Below are 26,774 nucleotides of genomic sequence, written 5' to 3' on the forward strand. Positions count from 1 at the left end.
ATGAGAATATCAGTCTGCATAGGGGTCCAAATTATACTACTCTTCTATGCTTATTGTTAAGCTTCTTATACTCTGATCAAATGTTTTAGGTTTCTTTTGTATTATCAATATAAATAGATAAGAAGTGACTGCCAAAGATGAGAATCATTCACTACTTACTTTCTCATATCTTTGGTAATTAGGGCCTACCACCTTCTACACAGTATCAACTACTACATTTAGAGTACTACCATTATTTCTGCCGTTTTGGTGTGGCAGTATTAGTAAAGAGACTAAATGTAAAATATTCTAGTAGTCCCCCAACTTACCTGCAGCTGGATACAGTTTCCCATAACATAAATTATCACCATCACAGAAAGACAAGCAGAAACTCCATTTCAGATTCAGAAAAGAAATTACCTATACCAAGTCCCTTGTGCATAATTTCTTTTCAATGGTTGTATATTAAGCAGTCGTCAAGGTTATGGGTTAGTCAATGAATTGACAATAGAAAAAAAGGGTAGGGAGAGATAATATGACTGTTCAATTTGCCCTCAAACAGGGTGACAGCCATGCTATTCCTGATAGATTTAAAAAAATCTAACCTTATCTCAATGTAATCTTTTTTGCTTCAATTTAATTCAATTCTTGTCCCACCCACACCAGAAAGTGAGAACTTTCCTCTTCACTCTTCTTTAACTTTTTATTTATTTTTACATTCTGAATACTATCTCTTTCCCCTTATTTTGGCTAGAAAACAAGAAAAAACCCCTAATTCTTCCCTTATAGGGCTTGTTTTCTAAAACACTAATGAATTGTAGAGTGTGCTCTGTGCTTTCTCCAACTGATTGTACTAGGTGTACCCAGTGTATACCAGGTGTACCCAGCTGAGATTGTATTAGTATTGAATAAAGCACAATAATTATTTCACTTATCTTGTGTTTTATATTCCTATTTATGTCTCTCAGTCAGGTATTTTTCCACATTATTTGGAATTATTGCCGTATTATTCAACTGCTACATTTTTTAAAACTGCATTTGATTATTTCAAAGTAGAATACTTTACACTTACCCTTCTTTCATTTCATTACATTTTTAGAGCTTTTTTCTCATTTTCTAAACTAAATTTTAATTACCAGCCAAAACTCCATTGCATTTGCAGGCCCTCCTGGTTTAGCACTGTATGCAAATTTAGTAAGCAGATCCTTTAGGGTATCAGGAAGACATGGAAGAAACCACATGTATCACCTATCTGTTGAATACTAAATGATACATCCTTTGTTTGATAGTGAACCATTAACAGCTATTTGTTAGGCAATGTTATCCAGTAATTTTCCACCCATTCAATCTCAATTTCACCTAGTCATTAATTCTCTATGCCATACTTATGAGAATGTCAAGAGAAAAGGTATTAATATCAGAGTAAGATATACAGCTTCTCCCCTATCTACCAGGCCAGTTAACTGCTCGCATAAGAGCATTAAATCTGTTTAATGATTTCTTCATAATAAATTCATGTTGTTTTTACTCATCTGTTATCTTCCAAGTGCTTGCAAACTGTTTGTGCATATTAAGTGTCTGACTTATAATTCCCTGGCTCTTGCATTTCCCCTTTCTGAAGACAAACATTATACTTCTTATTTTCCTAACCTTACTGTAATTCATCCATCTCCCACAATTTCACAATAAATACATTTGAAAAATAATGGTCCAAGAGTGCCTCCCCTTTTACCCCCCAAGGAAATGCCAGCTCTTCTTCTTGCCTTTCCAAATGGCATACTGTAAGAGCTCATCCACTAAGTTTACAGAAATGCATGCTCTTGAAGTTCACTTTCCCTATATAAGTGTTCTAAGTTTTTAAGAAAATACACTGCTTCATGACTGCTCTCAGATAAGCTGTCTCCTGCCTTCCCCTCTTAGCTTTACTTATGTTCTCCACCTTCTCTATGAAAAATACCCATCTTCAGTGCTTTCCAAGAATTTGTCGGCCATTATGTCTTTGTAACAATGCCTGTTCCTATCCCTTTCTCAAAGGATGCACACAATCCAAATAAACCATATTGAGTCATTCTGCTAGTTGCTCACAAGAAACATTCTTCACTCATCTGGCCTGGGAGTCTTTAATGAAGAGAAGAGAGCACCTGCTTTCTCCTCCTCTATCATCACTCAGATAATTCCAGCAAATATAATTCTTCTATGATCTGGAGCTCAGAGTGAAGGTAGCAAAGATGTATACCTTCACTCTGAGCTCCAAATGTGTCTGTGACATCAGATATGGAATTTCAGTGGTTTTAGGTATCTGCAAAATAGCACAGGGGTCTTTTAATATTGTTAAAATATTGGTTTAGTAAGAGTATTTAATATAATATTTTAGTATTATACCAAATCCAAAAAGGTAATTTTAATAAATAGTGAATATCATCCTAACCAGAACTATCAATTAAACAGACATAGTCAATTCTTTAAGTCTTATATCTCAGTTCCAATAAAATTACTTAAAGTGATTATACTGACTGTGTGTGGATACAAATGAATGTTTGCCGAAGTGTGTGCAAATACATGCACAGGTGAAAAAAATCCCAAGAAAAACGCATTTGTTTATGGAGGACTTCTGAAAAGTGACACTTCAGGTATCTGCTCCATGTTATTCAAAGTTTTTAATGAGAATAGTTAATTTATCAGTAAAATGATTAAGCAACGCTGAAATACCAGAATAAAAATGAAAGACAAATGGTAAATTCAAAACCCATCAGAAATAAGCAATTATTTGCCAAACAGAAAAATTCAGAATGTTTCAGAAACAAAATACATTGCTGTGATTCTGAGTGTGTTTTGCAAATATTGGGGATAATTAAATATTGTATCTATTTAAAAAGTGCTGTTCAAAACAACAAACATATGACCCCAATGCATCCTGCAAAAAACAGCAGGACAAGATGCAGGAAGCTGGAAAAGCCCGGTGGTACAGCAATGAGAGGCTTGAACATGGACATCCCTTACCTTTTGAGGGGGTATGAAGATTAAGGATGGGGTACTGAGTCTCTGCTTTCTCCCTTGAAGGAATAAACTCAATCCCCAGAATTCCCCTGATGGGTGAATTCACAGAAAACACACAGGCGTCACTCTTCTACATGGATTGCCTGCGGTAAGGGAAAATGGGGCTTTGTAACGGCGTATCACCCTATAAATTCCTACAGTGTGTATTTTTTGTCAGAATAGATTCATTCATGCTAGTGATACAGATTGCTTATTGGACAAGCTGCTATTCAGAAAAATTAAATGTTCAACAATACAAATACTACTTACAATAAGAAACGGAACTCTCAATATGGTTGAGTATTTCTCACATACTGGTAAATTGGTATAGATGTGTTGTAAAACAGCAGGTACGTTCACAGTGTTTTCAAGTCTTGTGGATTTTTACTTTTTTGGAACTTGAAATATATACCTTTTTTGATGTGTAAATAATAATTTTTGTCCTCAGAGCAAGAGAATACAATGAAATACATATGAATATGACAGAAGTCAATAAATCATGTGTGGCATTAAGACAAAAAGGAAATGACTGTTCACCATCTCTGATACAAGACATTTAAGAGAACAGAACACAACTTTCTTACTTGCTGCATTTTCTTTGTCTGAGGTGTTACAAGTCTTTCCTTGCCCAAGATATTTCTCACTGAGATAGTAAAGTAAATGGGCAGCACATAATTTCAGAGTTCATCTGAGCAATTCTATCAGGGTACAGTACCCGAACTATGAACTCCTAACTTAACTTGAACGGTATACAAGAAGTGGTATTCACCAACTTGTTATTTTCCTTTTTTTGCTCTACAAGCATCTGTTCTCATTTTCTCTTTTGTACAAAGCAACATGTCTCCAAGTTCACATGGTTTTCAAAATCTGAAATGAGCTACTTAGCTAGAATAATTCTGAAGATACTTACAAAGTTGCAGAGCATGTATATTCTAATACGTAAGAATTATTATAAAGTCATTGTTGACGTAAGCTTTAATATTAATATAATCTGATAGATTCTATATCTCAAGCTAAATAATAAAAATTGTAATGTTCTGGATCAAGTAGTTGTAACAGGAAGGATTATTCCAATTAGAAAATTTCTGCAAATAAAAAGAATAAAATACAAATATTGTATTTTATTTGAATGAAGTTGCCAGTGTGCTCACTTTTATAAAAAACAGAGCACTATTTGCCGTTGCAGATGAAAGAACTATTTTATATTGAGTGGGAAGATAATCACAGAGTTTAAAAATCAAAATAGTCTTCTGATATGACATAATGCTAACTAGAGACAAAATGAGAAAATGGTATGACTGACATGTTGTCTCATTGAAAGATAATTGTAGCATAGAACTTCAACATATGTTAACATTCTGCTATTGTTAATTGAGCATCAAGGGAAGCTATATACAGCAAAGGAATACTACAACAAGATCAAGAAATAAATTTTATAAGGATTCGCAGATTCTATATCATTAATAATTCATAAATTAACTATGTGGTATAATTTTAAACAAAATTCTTGTGAAAAAATTATTAATAACACCTATAAGTGCCTTATGCAATAATAGAAAACATGACAACTTTTATTTTAAAAACTCCTGCTGTGCACCAATCTGAGTTAACAAATTTTATTTCTGGCCTCTGAATTTCAAGTTCTTAAATCCTACTTCCTTTGTTCCTTCCCTAATTACGTACTGCTTTTGTTTTGTTTTTTACCAACACTAAATCAGAATGGAAGAATTGCTCTGCATGTGTTATTTGTTTCCATGTACATATGGGTATATGTAACACACCATGACAAATAACACATGCAGAGCAATTTATATGGATCCATGTATGTAACACACCATGAAATATAACACGTCCGTATATGTTATCCTTTTTTGTGACAGTCTGACATTTGCTGAATTGTTTTCGGTTTTGATCTACTTTAACTGAGATCTTTTTCTACAGATTGTTGCTTAATTGGTCATTTCATATCCTACATTCATGCAACTGGTTACTTTTGTCTGAGTATAAAACCTTCTGTCTATGCTGAATGTATTCTGCTTATTTCTGAAAGCCTGTCAATAGTCTCTGACAGTCTCTGTTCTGTGAGAGCCAATTTAATCCATTAGTGGTAGAAAACTCCAGAAAAACAAGTAAATAAACCCAGAAGCCTTCCTACCTATTCAACGAGTTAAACTGATCTAGAGAGTCTAAAAAATGCCAAAATCAAACAAAGGCGAGGACGTTCTGCAGCCAAGAACAGGGAGAGGGAAGTGAGATCACTACTTTCCAGCAACATCAAGCTGTTATGTCAGCTGTCCAGGAAACACAAGCTTTAGTATCATCTTGAAATTTATCGTTCCAAGTCATTAATGACAATAATAAATAATACTAGATCCAGGTGAGAACTGTAGGAAACAGGCAAAACAAAAAACTGTGTCCTGAAATGTATATGGGTCTTAATACTTGAGCTTGCCTCTGTGGCATGAAGACTAAAGAAGACCTAAAGTTAGTTTTCAACATCTTATTACAAAATCTGCTGTTAAGAAGTAACACTGGCAATGCTCTTTTTTTTTTTTTTCCAAAATAATTTATATTTTTATTTAAATCCTGCACTATTCTCCGATGTAAAATAAACATATCCTAGTGAGAATGACACTTAAAGCACCCTTTGGATCCTCAGTGGCTCTTGTGTTCGGGGTCACAGGAGAGGACACATCACAAAAACAGAAACTGTTGATAATTCCACAAAAATAGCTTGGTGCACTTTCACTTATCTGGCTACCATGACAAAGGTTGGCATGTTTTGTGGAAAATACCATGCCATGTATTGTTTTCACACTGACAAATCTTCCAGAAATAGTGCTGCTTGTGAATTACGATTCTTTAATGTACTAATGTAGAGAGGTTGTCTATGGAAGCCCTGTTGCAAATGCAATTTCCATTTTGCTGCCCCTGGAGGGTTCAGATGAAGTTCACAAGTACATAGACAATCATCTTGCTAGAATGAAGAATGTTATTCCTGCACCCTTAAGACAGAAAAATCTGAAGAGTTCTGAATCTCCTCTGGGTGTCACAATGTCCCTTTCCTCTCCCCCAGAGGTAGTCACAGGGAAAGGAAAGATGGCACTAAACCCAAGTGTCAGCACTCCTGAGCTGCAAGGATTACACAAACTCCTCAAGTGAAGCAGCTATGTAGAATTTAGGCACTTTGAGGAATGAAAGATTCAAGAAGTGCCAGGCAGGAAGAAAATTTGCCTGGATAGGCTTGAAGGGTTTGCTTTGTTTTGTTAATTTAAAAATTATTCAGAAACACATTCATGTATCATGTGATCCAAACAAAACAACTCTGTCAAGCTCCACATTATGAAAGTGCATAAACTTACTACAAAATGTTAGATAGAATTAAAAATAAACATGCATAGTCACTAACTTACTCAAAAAAACTTTCCTTTAATGACATTTTGAGTTCAGTCTTTTTACTATGAGTCGGTTTCTACTACACATGTTGATGCGTAGGAAGAACCAGCTGCGATGTTCACAACTGATTTTGTTGCATATCACCAGGTTTTCAAGGAACAAGTATGCAGAAAATATCAGAGGTTCTATTAGTGTTGCTACCAAAAATTCAAACTTGATGAGAGATGTGGAACAGAAGCAGACTTTTCCTGAAGTTTAAAAAGTCTGACACACTTGATGACATACAAGTAGTCTTGATAGACTGAAATAATGGAAACAGGGAGGCAATGTTACCTCTGCCAGTCAATGCAAGCTACTGAACCTTAGGCTGCCTTGTTCTTCAGTAACACTATTTGTAAATGTTCTTTCCTTCTATAAATTCCTGTGGCTCTGAACTTCACCAAAAAATGGAGGAAAACAATCTTATTGCCAAATACAGTATTGCCACACAAACTTATCTCAGCAACCTATTTCAGAGGAATTTGGGACTTTTGAGAGGCTCCTACTCCTTTCACTGGAAAAGAAAAATCTAGTGTTTTCTCTTGAATAAAGGATTTACCATGACACCAGTGTTGCAACAGCCTTCTTACCTGAAGTGCAAGAGGCTTCCACCTCACATTCTTCAGAAGGGCAGGAGCAGAAACCAGGGTATTCTGAGGACGTTTTTTCAAGGTTAAAATCACTCCATTTGGGTCTTCCCGCAATGCATTTACTAGATTCTTTAACTGCCAGCCAACCTAAGGAAAAATTCCATAGTTTATTTTTGAAAGCTTTCTGTTTAACTTTAAATGTGAAGGAAGTCTTCTATTAACTGAAAAGGTCTGCTACAGCCTACTCTTCACAAACATAAGCATTTTTTATAAACTGTGTCTGATTACTTCTGTTGGACTGAAATGATGCTGCTGAAGCTGGATTTTTTTTTTTTAGCTATGTTTCTCAGCAAAATAAGGCATAAGTGAACACTGTCTCCCTTTTAATAATTTGTGAGATCACTGTACAATTTAAATCAAATGATGAGGACTAGCAGTCATGAAATAATTTTAATCTGGATCCATAGTTGAAACATTGACTGATATAGCAACATATGCATCATATATGTAACAGCTTTAAGATCCTAACTGAAGATAAATGATCATTTACTTGGTTTAGCTATACAGCTCCTGGGTAGAGCTGAATAATTCAAGTTGCTATAAATTGTAAACATAACCATAAAAAAGAACATCACTAGTACTGAAATGGTTTTATATGTGCCTCTCACAAAAAGCTACTTAGAGACATTTCTTAATCTTCTTGATTATTTAAATATGAATTTACCATGAACTGTTTATACGTGAAAACAGAAAATGTATTTTTATGGTTGGTTTTTTTTTTAAATGAAAGTTTACACTATCCTGTTATCCTAAATGGTTGAAGAGGTTTTAAAACTGAATAATAATATAGATGACAGTATATAAAATTGTTTATGATAAAAGTAGTTTCTTACACATTTAAGTGCTGCTGAATTTCTATCCATATTTCCACAGGCACACGAGAAGAAAAAAAAAAGGGTATCAAAACAGTCAGATATGTAAATTCAGAACTGAAAGTGAAATTCATAGAAGTTCAAATTTTTCTAAACCTAAACCAATCTTTCTTCCAAGTTACACCACTGAAATCAGTGGAATTGTACTAGTTTGAATAAGAGAATAAATTTGGCTCCATTCAGCAGTCCTTTTGCCCTTTCTATATGCAACTGATGTATTAGCTTGTTCATCATGAATAAAATAAGAAATTCCTGCCACTTAGCACTTCACAGTGAATTATCATTGAAGTTGGTTTGCCCAATTTCCCAAGTAACACTATTATTGAAGAAGTTTCTTTAATATTACAGTCTCAAAAAATGTATCTGATGTAATACCCAAATTAGTACTGGCAGACAGAAATATATTGCAATGCTTATAGGATTTGCTAACATTCACTTCTAAAGCTTGTATTTTTTGTCTATATACTTGTGACCTGATCTAGATAGCCAGACTTACACCACAAATTTTGAAATTTGTCTCTCTCCCACTGGCATCAGAAAAATGGTACGACTAAAACAGACTCTTAGTTACTCACACCTAACCTTAGCCCTGGTTCCCAAGGGCTAAGCTATTGCCTCCATTTAGTCTCATCTTGTTATTTTCAGGAAGTAAGCCAAGGATCTTGCTGAAGTAACTCAAATTACAAAAACAAGCCTACCTAGAAAGGAATTACCGGAAAGAGTAACCACGTGCAAGTGACAATTAGGTTCACATTCAGCTCTGGGAAACAACAAGGCATGCATGAGTATTTATAGGGAGAACTTTGGAGGATTTTCGTAGCCTTGCTTATTTGCACCTTCTCCTATTACACATGATTTCTAGATTTGCCACTCAAGGAAAGTGAATAGGTGCAGGATAGACTCTCCGCTTACCCTTTTTTAATATTGCATCCTTTTTAAAATATTACTTAAGTGAGTCAGGTTTTAATTTGAACACTGATGGTTACTTCCTACCCACACTTCTGCTAATCAAAGCAGTATGGATCTTGCACAGAATATTTTTTCAAAAGTCAATTTCTTTTACAGAAAAGCTGAGCTCCCAGCACCTCTAAAAGTGCCTGTATTAGACTCTTCCCTCCATTTTCTATTCCAAACATGGCAGATTTTTACAGTAGCAATAAATGACCATAGTAAAGACCTGTCTTAAGTGTTACAACTACCACAACTCTCAAGCCCTAGTGTCAAGCTGATCTGTACTGAACAGGAATTAGAATGCTGTGTTCGTACAGCAGTTCCCCAGGCACAACCTTACTGAGGTCAAATTGCAGCAGCCTTGAAGTGAACATTTAAGAATGAAAAGCTTCAGGAATACAAGAGCAGTAACTGTAGAAGTATATGCAAGCATTAAGTGCCGTTATATTTGCTATGCTTTTTGACTACTTTGACCTGTCAGAGTTCACTATAACACTTTAGTCATCATTGCTCTTCTGACCAAAATGTGTATTCCCACTGCTATTAAAAAACAAGAAAAAAAAAAAAGATTTAGGTGTTCAGAATCAGAGCAGTCTACATATATCACCTATTATGTCAGGTATGGTTTATAATTACTTCCTGTTAGAGCATAATTACACATGAAGGTGGACGGAAAATAATAAAGGCAACCTGGAATTGATTTCAGTTCAAATATTCTTGAAAGGGCCGAAGAGAAGTTAACATATAAACTGTAAGGTTCAAGCCTGTCTCCACAGTGGGCTGAAGCCGGGATCCCAAATGTGAACATTTGGCTTGGAAAGAACTGCCATATGTGTCGTAATTCTAAAAAGGATTTTAATAGCTTTTTAAAGTTCTATTCTATTTTTAATGTTGCTTTCTATTGAAAACTTTCTAAAAATGCACTGGCCACAGGAAACCAGAAAATGGTAGTAATTATAAACAGGCCACAGCCAAACAAATGCAAATATGTCAACTTGCATTCCATACGAACTCTTCTAGTTAGTGCTTTGTTTATAAAATTACAGAGTCTCTCTCTCTATATATTTTTACTCAATTATAGAATTAAAAATGAACTAATTTTGATTTTTATAGATTGATGCAATTTTCAGAATGCTGAAATCTTTAGAGTTCCATGAGCTCCTTTTAGAAAAGAATGATAAATAATTAAGTTAATGATAAATTATTCCAATGAGAACTTTAATGACAAAACCATTAAATACCAAGATCTATTAGAGAACAGTCTGCAGTCATTACTACTAGGTTATGATAAAATGCTCTTAGGAATTTGGACATGTTATTATAAATTGTATTACTAAAAATATCTTTGAAAAATAGAACTCATTACAGTGGATTAAAAATCTTAGTTGAAAACCAGTCCTTGAGACAGATTTTGACATTTATTCTTAAAGAATCAGTCTTTAATAGCAATTATTACCTTCTAGCTATGGTAAGATGTATTCAGCAAAAGGGTATTTTGCTCCTTTAAGATACATTCAGTTAATCAGATTCTACAGTAAGGGTTAAGATATTTCACTCAGTAATGAAAGTTAACATTAAAATTAGACTAATGAAAGAAAAACAACCCTAGTGTGATACTTTATTTTCCTGAATAAATGAAATTGGAGCAATTAGGATACCCATTACATTCAAATGGTAAAATTTGAATAAAATTTTACAAAAATTTAGATTTTTTTTTTGATAAAAAACAAATTCAGGAAGACATTATTATGTTGTTCTGCACAGCATAGTAAAACTCTAATGGTGCACTGTTCTCTGCTAAACATATTTGCATACTGAAATACAGTGCACTATTTTTTATCTCTTTATAAGATGGGCCTACAAAACCTACAATGTGGAAAGCCACATGCCTGCTGTTGTCTTACTTTATAACTCAAAGGACAAACAAAATTCAGTCAGATGCCAGCAATGAGAATTGCTACTACAGTGATACACACAGAGTTTGTAAAAAGGTTAGAATTACCAAAACTTTGATATGTACTGGCTTAAAATGATTGATTTCTTAATTTCAGCCAATTTTTTTTTTTTTTTAAATTTAGATGCTAAATATGGAAGAAACCTAGAAGACTGCAAACCAAGTAACTGAAAATGGTAAGAGGTAGGCAGAAGTTTAAGATTTTGGTGGTTTACACTTAGATCGCTCTAATCAATAATTTTTATTGGTTTGTACATCCTCAGTCTGGAAAGAAGTGCTTCAGGGGAAAAATTATGTCTTACTGTCTATGCTAAAGATTTGTTAGTTTTCTCATAGAAAGTACAAGCCAGCTAATTAGTGGAAACTGCAAAAATATAGTAACTTTAAAAATAATAGTTCCAAAAATATTAATCCCTGCAATACTGAATTTCTTTACCATAAAAGTATAATGATTTAAATATCCACAATGCTGTAGTAATTTTCCATACCTAAACCTGATAATTTTGTAGCTGGGACTGCATAACCAATATGTTCAGAAAAACATAACTCACTTTCATTAACCTACAGTAAACTAGTTTGTTTTCTAGTTCTCCAATATCTTCTTTAGAGTCTCCCTATATTGACTTTGTTCCTTCTCATTTAGAAGATCTACATTTGTATGAATGGCATTTGGAATGCATACTACCTGTGCTGGTTTTGGCTCGACAGAGTTAATTTTCTCCATAGTAGCTAATATGGGGCTATGTTTTGGATTTCACTGAAAACCGTGTTGATAATACAGGGATGCTTTCGTTATTGCTGAGCAGTTCTTACACAGAGTCTGGGCCTTTTCTACTCCTCACCCCACCCCACCAGTGAGGAGGCTGGGGGCGCACAAGAAGTTGGGAGGGGACACAGCCAGGACAGCTGACCCCAACTGACCAAAGGGATATTCCATACCATATGATGTCATGCTCAGTATATAAGGCTGGGGGAAGAAGAAGGAAGGGGGGGACGCTCGGAGTGGTGGCGTTCATCTTCCCAAGTAATCGTTATGCGTGATGGAGCCCTGCTTTCCTGGAGATGGCTGAACACCTGCGTGCCGATGGGAAGTAGTGAATGAATTCCTTGTTTTGCTTTGCTTGTGCACGGCTTTTGCTTTACCTATTAAATTGTCTTTATCTCAACCCACGAGTTTTCTCACTTTTACTCGTCCGATTCTCTCCCCCATCGCACCGGGGGGGGAGTGAGCGAGCGGCTGTGTGGTGCTTAGTTGCCGGCTGGGGTTAAACCATAACACTACCAGCAATAGAGATTTTGGCTTTTTTATAAATCCAAAATCTGCTCATGCTGGACAAGCACCTTTTCTCCTTTTTTAAAATAAAGGCTACTTGGCCAGTGATGACTCACTGAGGATCTGTATGAAAAACAAACTAATACAAAAAATTCTTAATGTTACAGACATACACAAAAAAAAAAAAGACTGAAGAAAACAGAAACCGGTGCATTTGTGGATGACTGCACGGGCATTAAGTGCATGATATATTTGTCTATCAAAAGGAACTGAAAAAACAGCTGGACTGTTGAACATGATGGCGCTTATCAAAGGATTCCAGTAGTCAAAACCGCCACAACAGTTATTCACCTCCAATTTCTTCAAAACACATTATACATATTTGTTACGGTACAAATTTAGAAGACACAGCTCAGATAGTGGAACTAGGAGTGCATAGTGGATAGAATACCTATATTCCTTTCTCTGCTTTTCCTGAAAATTCTGGGGATAAAGCAGAAGTGTGGTTCCTCAGTTCCTTCACTGCCTTATCAAACCCTAAACATCTATCAGGACTCTGAAGAATGACAAAGTTCTAAGAAATACAAAAATACAAAGTGCACCTCCCAGAAGGAAGGTAGGTTACACCTTAATTTGTCTGTGAGACTTGTGCATATTCTACTTGCAGTATCGTATGCCAGCTTTAATGTTACCTCGATGGAGAGAGACAGAGCATTAACTAAACAGGAATTTAAGAACTACCTTGTCAGGCATTTGATCTGGAAATTAATTGTATAGAATATTTTCTAAATATTTAGAACATACTATATTGCACACCACCTGAAAACAAGTAGTTCTGCTTTGACTGCAGTAACCCTTATATGAACCAGGACAGATGTTTCCCCTCAAGGCTCTTCAAATATATAAGCAAAGCCATCTGGATACTTACTTGAACCTCAAGAGTATGACCTCTCTTCATATTTGCATTAAAAAAAAAAAGGCAGCTTGTGTAAACTCAACTTTTTGTTAAGGAAACAGACTATCATCCTTCTGTATTTTAAGTCTATAATTCACTTTGCCTCATTAAGGAATTAATCAAGGGAATTGGTTTGATTAACATGGAAATCAGAAATTATTAGACAAAAATGTGCTGGAAGATCATAAGACTACTTTCTGTCACTGAATGGGAAGCCCGTCATTAACACCTGTAGCTGATTCACTCTTCTTATTAATATCCTAACTGTTACTAACAATAACTGATAATGGAAAAACAAATGTTTTCCCATGATCTTACATAGTTATTTTCATTAACCAATGGAGAAATACAGCAAGATTCCAAGAAGATGCAAGATCTGCTACTGGAAGACATGCATTACTAAGCCTTTTGGAAAGGCAGAATCCTGAGAATAAGTAACGTGGCAATTTGTTTGGAAACAGAATGACATCTTTTGGGGGAAGAAGTGGTAATTCTTATGACATCATTTTTCTTTCCTTTTCCTACTTGTATTTCACAACACACAGTGTGCTGAAACATAGATGGTGTGACCTGGCATTAAATTTACAGATTTACCTCCATCTAAAGTGAACTCTTATTAAGACTCATATTTACAATTCAACAAACATACACCAAGGATATTAATTCAATAAATATCTTAACACCAATAAATTAGTGCCAAAATTATTTCATTGTGCCAGGGCTCTTGACACACTTTAAAATATGTAATTTGACAATGAACAGTATGAAAGGGTATTAGGCTGCTGATCGTGTATTTAGAATCATAGCATAGTTTGGGTTGGAAGGGACCTTTAAAGGTCATCTAGTCCAACGCCCCTGCAATGATCAGGGACATCTTCAACTACACCAGGTTGCTCAGAGCCCTGTCTAAGACTTAGAGGGCTGGGTTAACCAAATTGAAATCCTTAAAAAAATTCTTTGCATATGAGACAGATGATACATTTTCTTTTTTACCCATTACATTTTTTTTAATGTTCATATGTAACTTCACACCTTTGATGACTGTAAATGACCTGAACATCACACAGTATTTCAGACAAGATATTACCAATGTCAAGACAACGGCATTAAAACTCTCTTTCTCCTGGAAACATGTTCCTGATTAATTCCAAGTTCATCTTTGCCATTTTCAGTCACATCACCTCTATGGCGCTCAGTTGATTCGGGATTAATTACTACATACTGACTTCTGGAGTCTTGCCAGTTGCTCCTGAGTAACACCTAGCTTTCAACAGGAATTACTAAAAGCATTATTATTGCTCTCTGTCCTACTAAATGACCTTCAAATTCTAATCCTCAAAAAAAAAAAAAAAGTTTTCAGTTTTCTGAAAAGTCAGTTTCCCCTAGTTTATCAAACACCTTTCTATACAGAAGTAGATAAAATATTTTACAGATGGTCAGGCAGCTAGATCAATACTTGTTTGGATCTGCATTGTTTCTGTTTGAAAAATTATCAAACGTAGAACATTAACACAATTTAATTTTCATAAATTTCACCTAACATGCCATTTTCCTTCATGTCTTTAGTTATGCTTTCCTCTCTAAATCACCTGCAAAATCTTGCGAAGTATTGAGTAGTAAATTTTGCCTTCTTACTTTTCTCCAGCATACAATGTTATCCTAAAGCAGACAATTCATTAAAAATCCCTGCAATTGAAAGTTTCAGTCTCTTCAGTAAACTGAGATGTAGATGATTTGGCATTAAATTATCCAACTTTGCTTCCATCTGGAACATGTTTATACCTATATATTTGTTATGACTGGTTTTCTCCTCTTTGCTCTGTGTTCGATACTATCCTTGTTATGGAAAATAGAAAGAAACAAGTGTTTCTTGGCTAGTGACTATCTTAGCTTTAATTTTACCCTATTTTCACTGCATGACAGTCCCAATTCTCTGACTAAAGAATCATGTCCCGTACATAAAACAACTTTAAAAAAAAGACAGTATGAAATTTACTATTTCAAATAAGCAGCAGAAAATATACTATCCACGGAACCTAAGGTGTAATTATTAATTTTGCAAACAAATAAATGTATGGTGGCATATTCAGCACTTCTGTATAATTTTATAACAGAGGAAGTAAAAATCTACAAGGCACTGGCAGAACACTATTGCCTGTTGTTACTGTAGGGAGTGTGGCAGTAATTTAGAATGTATAACTTAAAGTTTCTTATGCTGGTTTGTTAAAATCTAGTAAGCAAGAAGGACAAGCAGAAAAGCAAATAAGGAAATTGGATAATGACTAAATGATCTTATTAGCCAGTGGTGAATTGACTGATGTAATTAATTTCTTGCCTAAAGTAGTATTAATTTTTCTTTGATCTTTATAATTGTATTACAGAGTGTTCTTTGGTTAGACCAGATTCCATGTAGTAAGTCTTTCATTTCTAACTCCTTCAATTGTTGCATTATATAATTTGTAAGTTGCTTTCCTTTGATACTTTCTGAACTCTGTTCTTTTTTTTTTAACTTTCAACTACATTGAAAAGTTATTTGAAAAGTAAAGTAAACAAGTGGTCTTGTTTTGTTAATATTTTTAACATATTTGTTAATATAACTGGTTTCAGGAAAAAAAAAGTATGAATATAGCTACCTCCTAGCTCCCTGATATTTCTTACTTGATACAGATAATGCTTTATATAAAATGAGTATATTAATTGTAGGTAATAATTTTGAAAACATACAGCCAAAATATTCTAGTCACATCAATCCCCAAGTGCTTAATTCCACACATCCAGCAATTCAACATTGTCAGCATACTTAACCCTCTGCTATAGCTATACAACTCCAGAGAAGTGCCTCCAGGATTAGAAATGTTACCTGTGCTGACTCCACTCAAATGTGGGGACAGTACAACTATTTCCAAGTCTACATCTTCTTAAACCTGTTTAAAAGCTTACTCCCACAGTTTCAAAACAGAGAATGATTCTTCTCTTTAAAATGGACTTCCTGACAGAAAGAGTCAAACTTAAATTTAAATTAACGTTTTTGTTTTTAAAGGAAAAAATCATATGAAGGTGTCCTCTTAGTTTCATTTTTGCCTATGTATGAATGAAAAATGAATACAAGCCTTTTAAAAAGAGTAAACAGCTAGCTGGTAATGGCTACATTAATGTAGTCTCATTTGTACTATTTTAGCACAGCAGTACTGCCCTACCCATGAATGAATGCTTTCACTGTACAGCTCTGTAACTCAATGTTAAATATGCAAAGTATTACAGCTGGGTATTTAAAGAGGTTGTTGAGGAGGGTCATGCATTAGGATGACAAACTGGAAGTGCTCAAATTATCTAGCTTACCAAAAAAAAGTGAAGAGGTAATTTGATTGCATCCTGAAAATACCTAAATGAGAAACCTGCTCTCCAGTCTAATAGATAAAAATATATCAAGATCAAAGGACTGAAGCTTGTGTCAGGCAAATGTAGACTACAAACAAAATGACTTTTTTTTTCCCCAGCAATGAGAATAATTAACTACCAGAACAATTTATTACAGGTTGTGGGAACATCAATGAAAGTTTTAAAACTCAAATGATGTTATGAAACAATGAATATGAATTTATCTAGAAGATACATTGGCCTAGTTCAGTCAAAATCAGATTAAGTGATGCCAGTAGTCAGTTATAGGATTGGAATCTATTAAGAGATCCATACTTTCTCTAATCAGGAAAGTATTTTCACTAGTGGCAATACAAAATTACTATATCTAATCATCTTCAGAACAGATTCTTTCAAAACACGTGTTGAACAGGATTTAGCGAGGGGTTCTAGCGAGGACTCTGTGCAGGCACAAACCCATGCTCCTCTACTTGATGAGCAACAGTTTACAGCTCTGGAAAACCTGTAAGACCACCAACATATGCAAGCCTTTCTTTTGTAAGGTTACTCAACTGCCCCTCCCAGTCATTCATTTCAAATGGGTTACACCTCATTTTATGAGCTGGTCTTGCTAGTATTAAAATATTGATTACATGGAAATTTAATGATCTGTTGCTTTTGAATTATTCTAGTCCACTAATGGAAATAATGGTAATTGTAAGCTTGATATTGATCATCACAACTTATGATAATTTGTGTGAAGAAGAAACACAGCTAAGTGTAGTTTGCAGCAAGACGTACCAGAAGTGACTTGACTTAAAGGGCACACTTGAAGATCAGAAGGATACTTAAAACATTAAAGCTTCCAATCCATGAAGGGAAGAGGGTTGGACATGTACCGCCGAAACATGCAAAAGCGCAATATTTGAGTCTGACTTTCCAAAGTCACAGTGAAGACAGAATGAGACTTTCCCAGCCATTTCAAAGGAAGAATAAATTTTGAAAGAAACAGCTTGCCATTTATCTCTTTTCTTAGCTTGTTATAAACTTCAGAATGAATAATTAATAGCGGGGTTTTTTAGAAAAAGGTATTTTATGTCACTTGACTCAGCTGTTGGTTCTGTGCCCTTAGCAAGAAAGGGATTACAAGTATCAAACACCTTGGGCCTGTTGTAGTAACACACATGGGAAGAACTGCTATCCGGAAAGCCAATTCTTGACTAGTTGAATGAGGGAATTTCACCTATGGGAGTAAAGATTAAATCAGGTCTGTCACTTGAAGAGTATGTTTGATGGAGAAAGCCAGTCTAATACATATTTCAACTTGTAACTATGACAACTCATAGAACCTCTGTAACATAGAGAAGAGCTGCATATTGCATTAACATTTAAAGTGTAAATGAATAAGTTATACTTCTTTTCAAGAGAAAATATTTGCTCTCTAATCATAAGATTTTAATAGTCAGACTTTCATATTTCCACCTCACACAAATGACAGACAGAAAGAGATTTCTTAATTTTGCTGCTGCTGTGTTTGGAGATGGGGTTCAGCAAGACAAAGTTAAACGGCTAAATTATAAGCACTTTAGGAGGTTATCATCGTTGTTACAATGCTATTCATGCCTAATAAGTAATAAATACAAGTGTTCCTTTCACCTGTAGTTCCAGCAATACTGCTTCCATTCTTCTGCAACATACAATTTTTTTTTTTTTTTAAAAGGGACAGTCCCTATGACTTAAGATAGTACTGGGACAAAATTTGACTGCATTTTTTTCAGTAATCATCAACACTGGAACTAACATCAATTAGAAGGCAGCAGCTTGTGTCATCACAAAATAGGGAGAAAAATATAATCATTCAACCTTGGGTGAGGCTCCAACAGGCTTTTTTTAGGCACTATGATAGGCTTTTAGAGCTCAACTACAAATAATTTAATCTAAAAAAAATATTATTAATTCTTCAGTGAAGTCACATGTGTTTTAAGTCAGGATACAATTCTATGAATGCTGCAGAAACATATTATTCCTGCATTTCTACATAAAACGAAATGTAGTTTTATGTACACGCAGTTACACAATACAACATAGAGCTGTGAAAGAAATGCAATGGTAGGCACGTTTAAATGTACGCAAATCATGTACTACAATACCTTAAGGCTCAGCATACACTTGTGCATACACATGCTTATGTGATTTTAAATAGATTAATAGTTTTGCTAACTTTATAAAACTGCTCATCTGTTTAAAAATAAATACGCATGCAAGAATGCACAAAAGCAAAATCTGACAGATTTCTATCAACACTTTGATTGTCTTTACGTTTTTTCTCCCCCAACAGATTCAGAATTTACAGCTGTTACAGCACTTCTGCATTTTTAATCTGAACCCCGTATTAAACAGAATGCAAAATTCTGTTTAAGAGAAAAAATTCAACTAGTATAAACTGGCATATCCATAATGAGAACTCTAAGAACTTTAATGAAATATTCCAGCACCTCCTTATAGAAAGAGAATGATGTTGAACAGTAGCTGTGGAAAAGGTAAATTTGGCTTAATCCTTCCGGGCAGGTCACTGACTCAACTTGTGCCTTTTCTTATTAAACATAAGCAGTGGTTATGATATTTTAAAACACATAAATAATAATCTAGTTTGGCAAAGTTACCTTCTAAGAAGAATTATTACCTTTTTAGCAGTGGGAATAGGCAAAGTCTGCAGAGCAGAATTTCCAAAATACTTACCACGGTTTGATGGTTGACCTGGATCACCTCATCACCAGCATGGATTTTCTTACACTGGTCAGCGGGAGACTGAGGACAAAAGGTAATAATTAACTTCACATGGGGGGTGTGGAGGGGGAAGGGAAGAGCAGGAATTAAAACAATGAATATTGAAGGAGGCAAGAAAGCTGTGCCCAAAGTAGTATTATTGTTATCAAATAACAGTAATTGGTCATATTTATAAAAACTGTATGTATAAGGAACTATGGTTTTTTCTGGTGATGAAGAGCCTTTTTGACTGGTTGAACTATTCTAGCTTCTTTACCTCTCTGTGGGTAGTATGAGCAGCCACAATCTTGTGGGAATACACCGAGTGAAATTACATTACGTAGAAGTAAATCTGTTAAGTGAACAAATACCGAGCTTACTGCATGGTCAGAGACAGGGCTGGACCAACCATGCGTGTAACAGAAAAGCAGGTCTCATAGTCCTTTATACAGCAGTTCTACTGCTTAAGTGCACTGAAGATACTCTGCAAATACACTACAGCTCCAGCACTTCCAAGACAGTACTAGATTAACCATCTGAACACAGAAAGTCATAATTTACAAATGGATAATGTCAATGATAGACTAGCTCTTTGAGAGATTTTTGTTATATAAATATACACACACACACACACTATTCCATATACACCATTCACAGAATTTTGGGATTGCTGAGCTGAAAAACTCCATTATCCTAAATATAGCTTCTTCTGAACACATTAAAATGGATTAAAACCCATTGAAAAGCTACTTGGACATTGTCAACTGCTATTTAGCAAACCATTTTTAAATGCTTCAGTTAAACCAGATCTTAAATCTGTAAGGTATGCAGGAGATCAGCAGTAATACTCAGGAATAGAGGATTGAGAATTCATGGCAACTTGGTTGCATTGTGCACTAGCTTACAAGGGTGTTCTACTGACACAGAGTACACCAACTTGAAATTCAAGAGAAAATAATCAGAAAAGAATTAAAAAGCTGAGACATCACCTTGAGAAATAAATCACAGTGGAAGTTAGCTATGAAGGAAGTAGACCAGCCAGAAGACTTGGACAAGGTTGAATGTTTACTCTACTTGTTAGATACGGAGTCAGAGAGAGGAGAGATCAGATTATCCCATCTCAAACAATGCAGAAACATTTAAAGCAAAATACTCTTTGAGTAACAGTTCAAGTTCCCTGACTGAGTAAGCAGACTGCTAAGAAAGGCAGAAAAAGAGTCATTTGCAGCTACAGAGAGTGGTCTAGCTCTAATACTGTTGTGAAGGAGAAAGGAATTATGTTATCAAAACTTAGTTCAGTTCCTGGATGTCTTTTGGAGCCAGCCTATAACATAAATTGCCCATGGCACAAGACCCAGGTACAAGTGCGAAGGCAGAAAAGATTTATCTGAATGAAAGGTGACTTGTAGAAACTTATATTCGTGACCTCACTGCGTATCAATCAAGGCTTCCAGGCAACAGGCAAGAGCTCTTCAGCTGGACAGTCTTCTTCACCAACCACAAATCCCACCCATCATTTCCATCCCTTTTTTGGATGGAGATTAAAAACATAAGATAAACAAATAAAAGGAACAAAGACAAGAGGAAACAATACAACAAGAACCCAAATTGCCACTGGGAAGAAAATGAGTGCAATTACTTCTGAATGAAATGCCAAAGAGACTCATCTATGAGGAGGTCAAATCACTCCCCAATAGTCAGCACCTGCTAACTAATCAATAGATTCTGCAGTCTACAGAGCTGCTGGAGAGTAGTAGGAGACATCATTAATTATTCAATCAGAAAAAACCAAGCCAATAGGGCAAATAGCCAATATTTGACACAGCGATTCCAAGTGTGTTATAGGTGCTATTCCAAGCATAGCTTTTACCTTCAGCCTACTGCTTGCTTATCATTCCTAACCTTGCTCTGCCCAACCTCCCCATCACAAGCTATGTTCCAATGCCTCACATGCTTGATCTCTGCTTGTTCTTCCATAAGGGCTTCTGTGTTTCCTGTAGCGGGGAGTCCAGCCCTTGAGCTAAACTACCTCGTCATTACAGCCAGATATCAACTCCTGCCATCTGAGTCCTTCTGCAGGCAAATAAACAGGATTCTACCTATATACTTTATAGGATGGTGTGACGAACTACCTGGCTCCAGTGTCACTTTCTCCTTCCAGTGGAAACTTGCAGAATTTTGGCAGACTGCTCTTTTGCACAGGACTAAACATGTAACAGAAAGATATTTCTAGAATTGAATGTGAATACAAACTAGATTGCTTTAAACAGTGAATGAAATGTAAGCAGGAAACTGAAGTAAATACCACCATTCTTAATGTTTAACTTCAGTCGACGTTAGAAAAGTAAAGGCCTGGTTCTTTCTCTTTTTAGCTCCTTTCCTGACTTTGATGAGGCTGAGCTACTAATTATCTTTCAAAATTAAACACGAGCTCTGAGGTCAATTATCCCTTCAAAAGGAATGAAAAATCAATTTGCTGAAATGCCAGAAATTAGTCTTTGAAGCTGGTTTATCTGCACATGTGATTACACTTTTAGCAAAAACAAAGAAGCAACTTCTTATGGTAGTGTCTTATCAAAAATGTTTGACATCTAAAGTTTAGTCAAAATAAAAATAAAAGTTTTAGTGGCTGGCAATTTAGTAACTCCTCTTGTGAGTTATATAAAATATATAAATATGTTCCCTACAAACTGCATTATCTTTCTAAAATGAATTAGAATTACAGTAAAAAAGTGGATTAATTATAGCATGAGTGATTCAATCTATGAACAAATTCTGTTGCGACATAATCAAGATGGATCATTCATAAGTTTCAGGACCCAAGATACACAGATAGTTATTTTAAAACTTCTAAATGCTGCCAATGGCATTAATACAAACAAGCAAATAAATTTTAAGTTTAATTTGCATTAGACTTGTCTTCAGAAATTGTGACACACAAATCATCAGGCTTTCCATGGATTTACACTGTCTAAAAACTGAGAGACAAAAACTGTATGATGCAATACTGTCTCAATATATATAAACCAAGCAGAACAAAATACCACATATGAAGCTCACTCATATGGGCCAGCATACCACTGATGTATGCCAGCAAATATTTACATCTTTGGCTAGCTGCACAGTGCTAATTTTATGTTCCTTGGGTGTCAGCATTACATAATTCCAATATTAGCTTTATAAAATCTGAACTTGTAATTTATCCAGCTATACACTGTTAAATAGATCCAAGACCGAATGAAAACAGTGTGACTAAAACACTATATGAAAAACAGAAGGGATGGGTCCTTTATGAAGTCTGTCATAGTAATTAGACTGCAGCAGTTGAAGTAAATTTTTTTTTTTTTTCAAATTCATAATTATGAATTACAAGTTAAGTAACAAGAAGGATATATAGAAGCTACTTCGTTATTCTTGTCACACTGTTTAGTTTTTCTGTGATCAGTCATACTGATTTATGTGCTGCAGTGTTTCTGTGTGGGTTCAGCTTTGCCTAACACTTCTGGGACTACAATGAAAATGATAATTAATACATTTTTCTTGGTCTTTTCTGTATTTTTACTACAGATGATGGAAAATATGAAAATACAATGGCACTTAAATCATCCTAATACAATTCTTTCAGGAATGGTTATTTTGATAAAAGAGCTTTTTATACATCCTCACACAATAGTCATTTGGATTGTGAACGAACTTGTTTTTTTAACCTTGTAAAATGACCCGTCCCCTTCCATTCATGTACGAAAATCTGTTTGCTCCTTTCCACAATTTCTCACTTCTTAGTGATAGTCCTGTCAGGAATTACTGCTAGCTTTGAAAACTTTCTGGTTTATCAAAGATTATTCTATAACCTGTCCGATATCGAATATAATATCTTAAGTTAACCTTCTCCATTACCAATGTCTTTAACATCTACCTATACTGCTGATATTGTAACTATTTTAAAATTTATTATTTTACAATCTATTTTACTGAATTGCTTAGACATGTAGAAGCTACTCATTTTCTATGAGTCAATCCTAGGACAGGCATCATCTCCAAAAGTCTAATTTTTCTAACACTCTTTTAAAATTAATTTGGTAATTAGAAAAAAAAAAACCAAACCCCAAAATTACTGTCCATTCTAAGAAGAAAACAAAGAACTCTTAGCAAGAAAGTATTCATTATCGTATGACAATATTTACTCACTGCATAAAGTAATCTGATTGTACATATTAAGGGCTGCTCAGATGACAACTACGCTTATCAGTGACTCTGCAATTTTGTGACTATTCTGGTCAATATAAACACCTGAGGCAGATATTTTTCCCTGTTATATTATTTCTACTGTTCTGATGACAGAAAAATACTACTTTTTTTTATATGAACCTGAACTGTCCTATGTTCTGAGAGATTTATCTAAAGTAGCGAACAAAAATTAAATACAACAGATTATATTATTTTAGACTAACAATCATGCTCTTATGTGAAAAAAATTTACTTAATATAAAGGAAAACACTTTTGTGCCAGAGAGAACATATACATAAACACTATTAGAAAGGTGTGTTGGAAGAACCATTGACGACAGAAGTTCAAGATTTTCATTTTATTATATTGTTAGTTCTTAGTCACTTCACAGATATTTTTTGATATCTGTTTTCAAGGGTTCCAAGTTTTTACAAAGGTAATATGATATATGTACAGAAAAGATAAAGAAAAAAAGGATTAATAAAAAGTGGCTTGATTTAAAGCAAGTTTTCGTATTACAAAATGCACTGCAGATATACAGAACATCCTTGTATGCATGATAAAAGTCTTTTAGAATAAAGAAGCTTACATTTTCAGTTGTTCCTGTGATTACGTGTAGTCCATCATATGTTGATTTGATATACATTCCCTGGAAAAAGAGCAAGAGAGGTAATTAATATTTGTAGGAAACAAATAAATGATGTTTGCATACTATTAAAATAGTATGTTTATTCCAGTTTAAGGACCGTAACATTTGAACAGACTGGAAGGAACCATGGTCAATTAACATTTGCAAATCTAAGTTAAACAAATATATATCAAGACCTATTATAAACAGCATAGTTTTCTCACTTAATGCTTTTTTTTATTCCAAACAAAGTTTTTGGACAGAATTCAACACTGAGCATCAGCATAAAAGCTCTTTCCTATTCAGTATTTGGAATATTTAACATGACCTCTTTTTATTACTAGTGACATAAAAGAAATATCAAAATCGAAACCACAAACTGGAATAGTCTTTAAACTTAAATGCCCCATCTTCAGAGAGTTACTGATTCAATAAAAATGAAACCATAGCCTGACTCAGAAAAGACATGAGCTAGTGCTCATATTGCCAATTTATGGAGAAAAATGGTGAACTAACAGGAGCTTTGTAATTAGTCCGGGAAGAATTCTGCTTCAAGGAAGCAATTGACAAGATACAGAGAGACAACCTAAGCAGGTATCTATCTAGCTGTACACACACACACACACACACAGAGCCTTAAATGTCAGTGAGACTCAATTGCTTGTACTCTTGCCTCTCAGGAGTAAGGTCATAGCTTCACATCTCTCCATGTAGTATGGTTATCCATCAAATTTTGAAATCTAATTAATCTAATTGGTACATTATACTGCTGATTCATTATCCTTTCAATAATTCTGCATCACCTTGTGCTGTCAAAATGGAAGTTTAGAGTCACCAGCAATACGAAAGAACATTTTGTTCACAGAAGCCAATTTCAAGATTCCTGAACACTAATGTAGATGTTCAGGCTAGGTGTTTACATATACACAGACACACACACACACACACACACACAAAAAATCTGTAAAAAATACTACAAAGGTAAGATCATATTGCTGTCTACAACTACCTAATTTAGAAGGCTATAGAGAAGATGGAGCCAAACTCTTTTTGAAAGTGCACAGTGGAAGGATGAGAAGCAAGGGACACAAGTTGGAACTCAGTTAAAAAAAAAGATGATGGGTTTTTTTCCCTTCAATTTTCCCATGAAGATGATAAAACACTGGAGCAGGTTGGCAAAGCTGTGGAATCTCTGTCTTGGAGATGATCAAAACTTGACTGGACGAGGGCCTGAGCAACCTGCTCTAGCTGGAGCTGTTTTGATTTTTCATCATGAGAAAATGTGACTTCTACCTTAATGTAAGCTAGTTCCATTTCATCAAGTTTTAACTTTTTTTAAATCTTAGAAGTAAAGACTGCTAAGGTCGCTTAACTCTGCTGCATAAGAAACTCCATTTTAGATTTTACTCACCACGACTACTTGTTCTCTTAAATGAGACTGCTTTATAAGTTATTTCATTTGTAAATAACAAAGATGTCCCAATTAAGTCTTGGAAGTCTTGAAATCACTTTCATAAAATATGATTAGTTGGAAGAAAGAAGTTTCTGGGGAGTCTTCCGCTATTTCCTTCTATACAGTTGGCTTAATTTTACCAGTGTTTGCTATTTTATTGTCTCTCAGTACCTTCAGCTGTTACTGACAAACATCTGATTTTCTTTCTCTTTGCCAACTGAAAGCCATAAACAAGAACACTAGATAATGAAAAACCCTGAAGGTTCTCTTTGAGAATGGGACATTGAGTCTCCATTAAAAATTTTAAATAGATATTTAAATCCATCTAGTATGTGTTGTGCTGGATTTCCACAGTGAATTTTTAGCCAGAATGTTACCCAACATTGCGGCATCCATCACAGAAGTAGACTTCAGTAACACATTTCCAGCCACACTTTTAATATCAAATTTAATATATCAGTTCTAACACCCTACTCGTTTTGACAAGATTAATTCCCCACTTAACATACAAACAGACTAAGATTTCTAAGGCCAAAACAGAACATAGTGCTCAACTTTTCACTAAATTTTATCACATATTTCTTCATAAAGTTCTTAGCCTCTCGTTAAGCTATGTGTATTTTTGGAAAAAATCAAATTACGATTTTACCTCTTAACATACGCCATCTGAGAGACATAAAAACTAACTAATCACTAAGAATTACCCTACATTTTGCTATCTGCTTTTTCATCTTAGCTATTAAACTTTAAGTACAAAAAATATAAAAATAAACAATTTTAGTGAATGACTCATAGCCTTCAAATTACCCTAGATAGAGCTTTCATCCTTGTTTTCCCAAAAGAAAAATAATGAAAGAGCCTGTTTCTTGTTGACCATTACAGTAGCACTGCACCTCCCTGACATATCTGTGTTACCTGAAAACCTTGAAAGGTTACATTCTAAGAAATATAAAAATGGTTATCTTCATTTTTTATTTTATATAATTCAGAATGCAAAGTAATTTATAATATATATACAAACCATATATCTATTACATATCTATCATATATAAAATAATAGCTCCAAAAATATTTTTCCACTTGGGAGAAAGCTTTGAGTATAAAGACTCAAAACAAGATTGAAAGTATTCTTAAAAAGAACCCCCTGAAAAACATACACCAATTCTGAAAACAGCTTTAGTTAGTCTATGTCATCTGTTCTAGAGGCCAGGTATGTTCCCTGCTTCAAATCACTCTT

At 34.7% G+C, this 26,774-nt stretch overlaps 1 protein-coding gene across 1 annotated transcript in view; it reads right to left on the reverse strand.

Annotated features, from left to right (window-relative positions):
- CNKSR2 (connector enhancer of kinase suppressor of Ras 2) overlaps positions 1–26,774 on the reverse strand; it is a gene marked incomplete at its 5' end in the record, with an annotated part of 137,356 nt that overhangs the window by 62,884 nt on the left and 47,698 nt on the right. The window contains 3 exons of the mRNA XM_009579277.1: positions 7,041–7,187; positions 19,202–19,270; positions 24,046–24,105. Coding sequence (XP_009577572.1) covers positions 7,041–7,187; positions 19,202–19,270; positions 24,046–24,105 — 276 coding nt within the window. The remainder of the gene's footprint in view (positions 1–7,040; positions 7,188–19,201; positions 19,271–24,045; positions 24,106–26,774) is intronic.

This window comes from Fulmarus glacialis, unplaced genomic scaffold (assembly GCF_000690835.1).
Source record: "Fulmarus glacialis isolate BGI_N327 unplaced genomic scaffold, ASM69083v1 scaffold15106, whole genome shotgun sequence".
NCBI lineage: Eukaryota > Metazoa > Chordata > Aves > Procellariiformes > Procellariidae > Fulmarus > Fulmarus glacialis.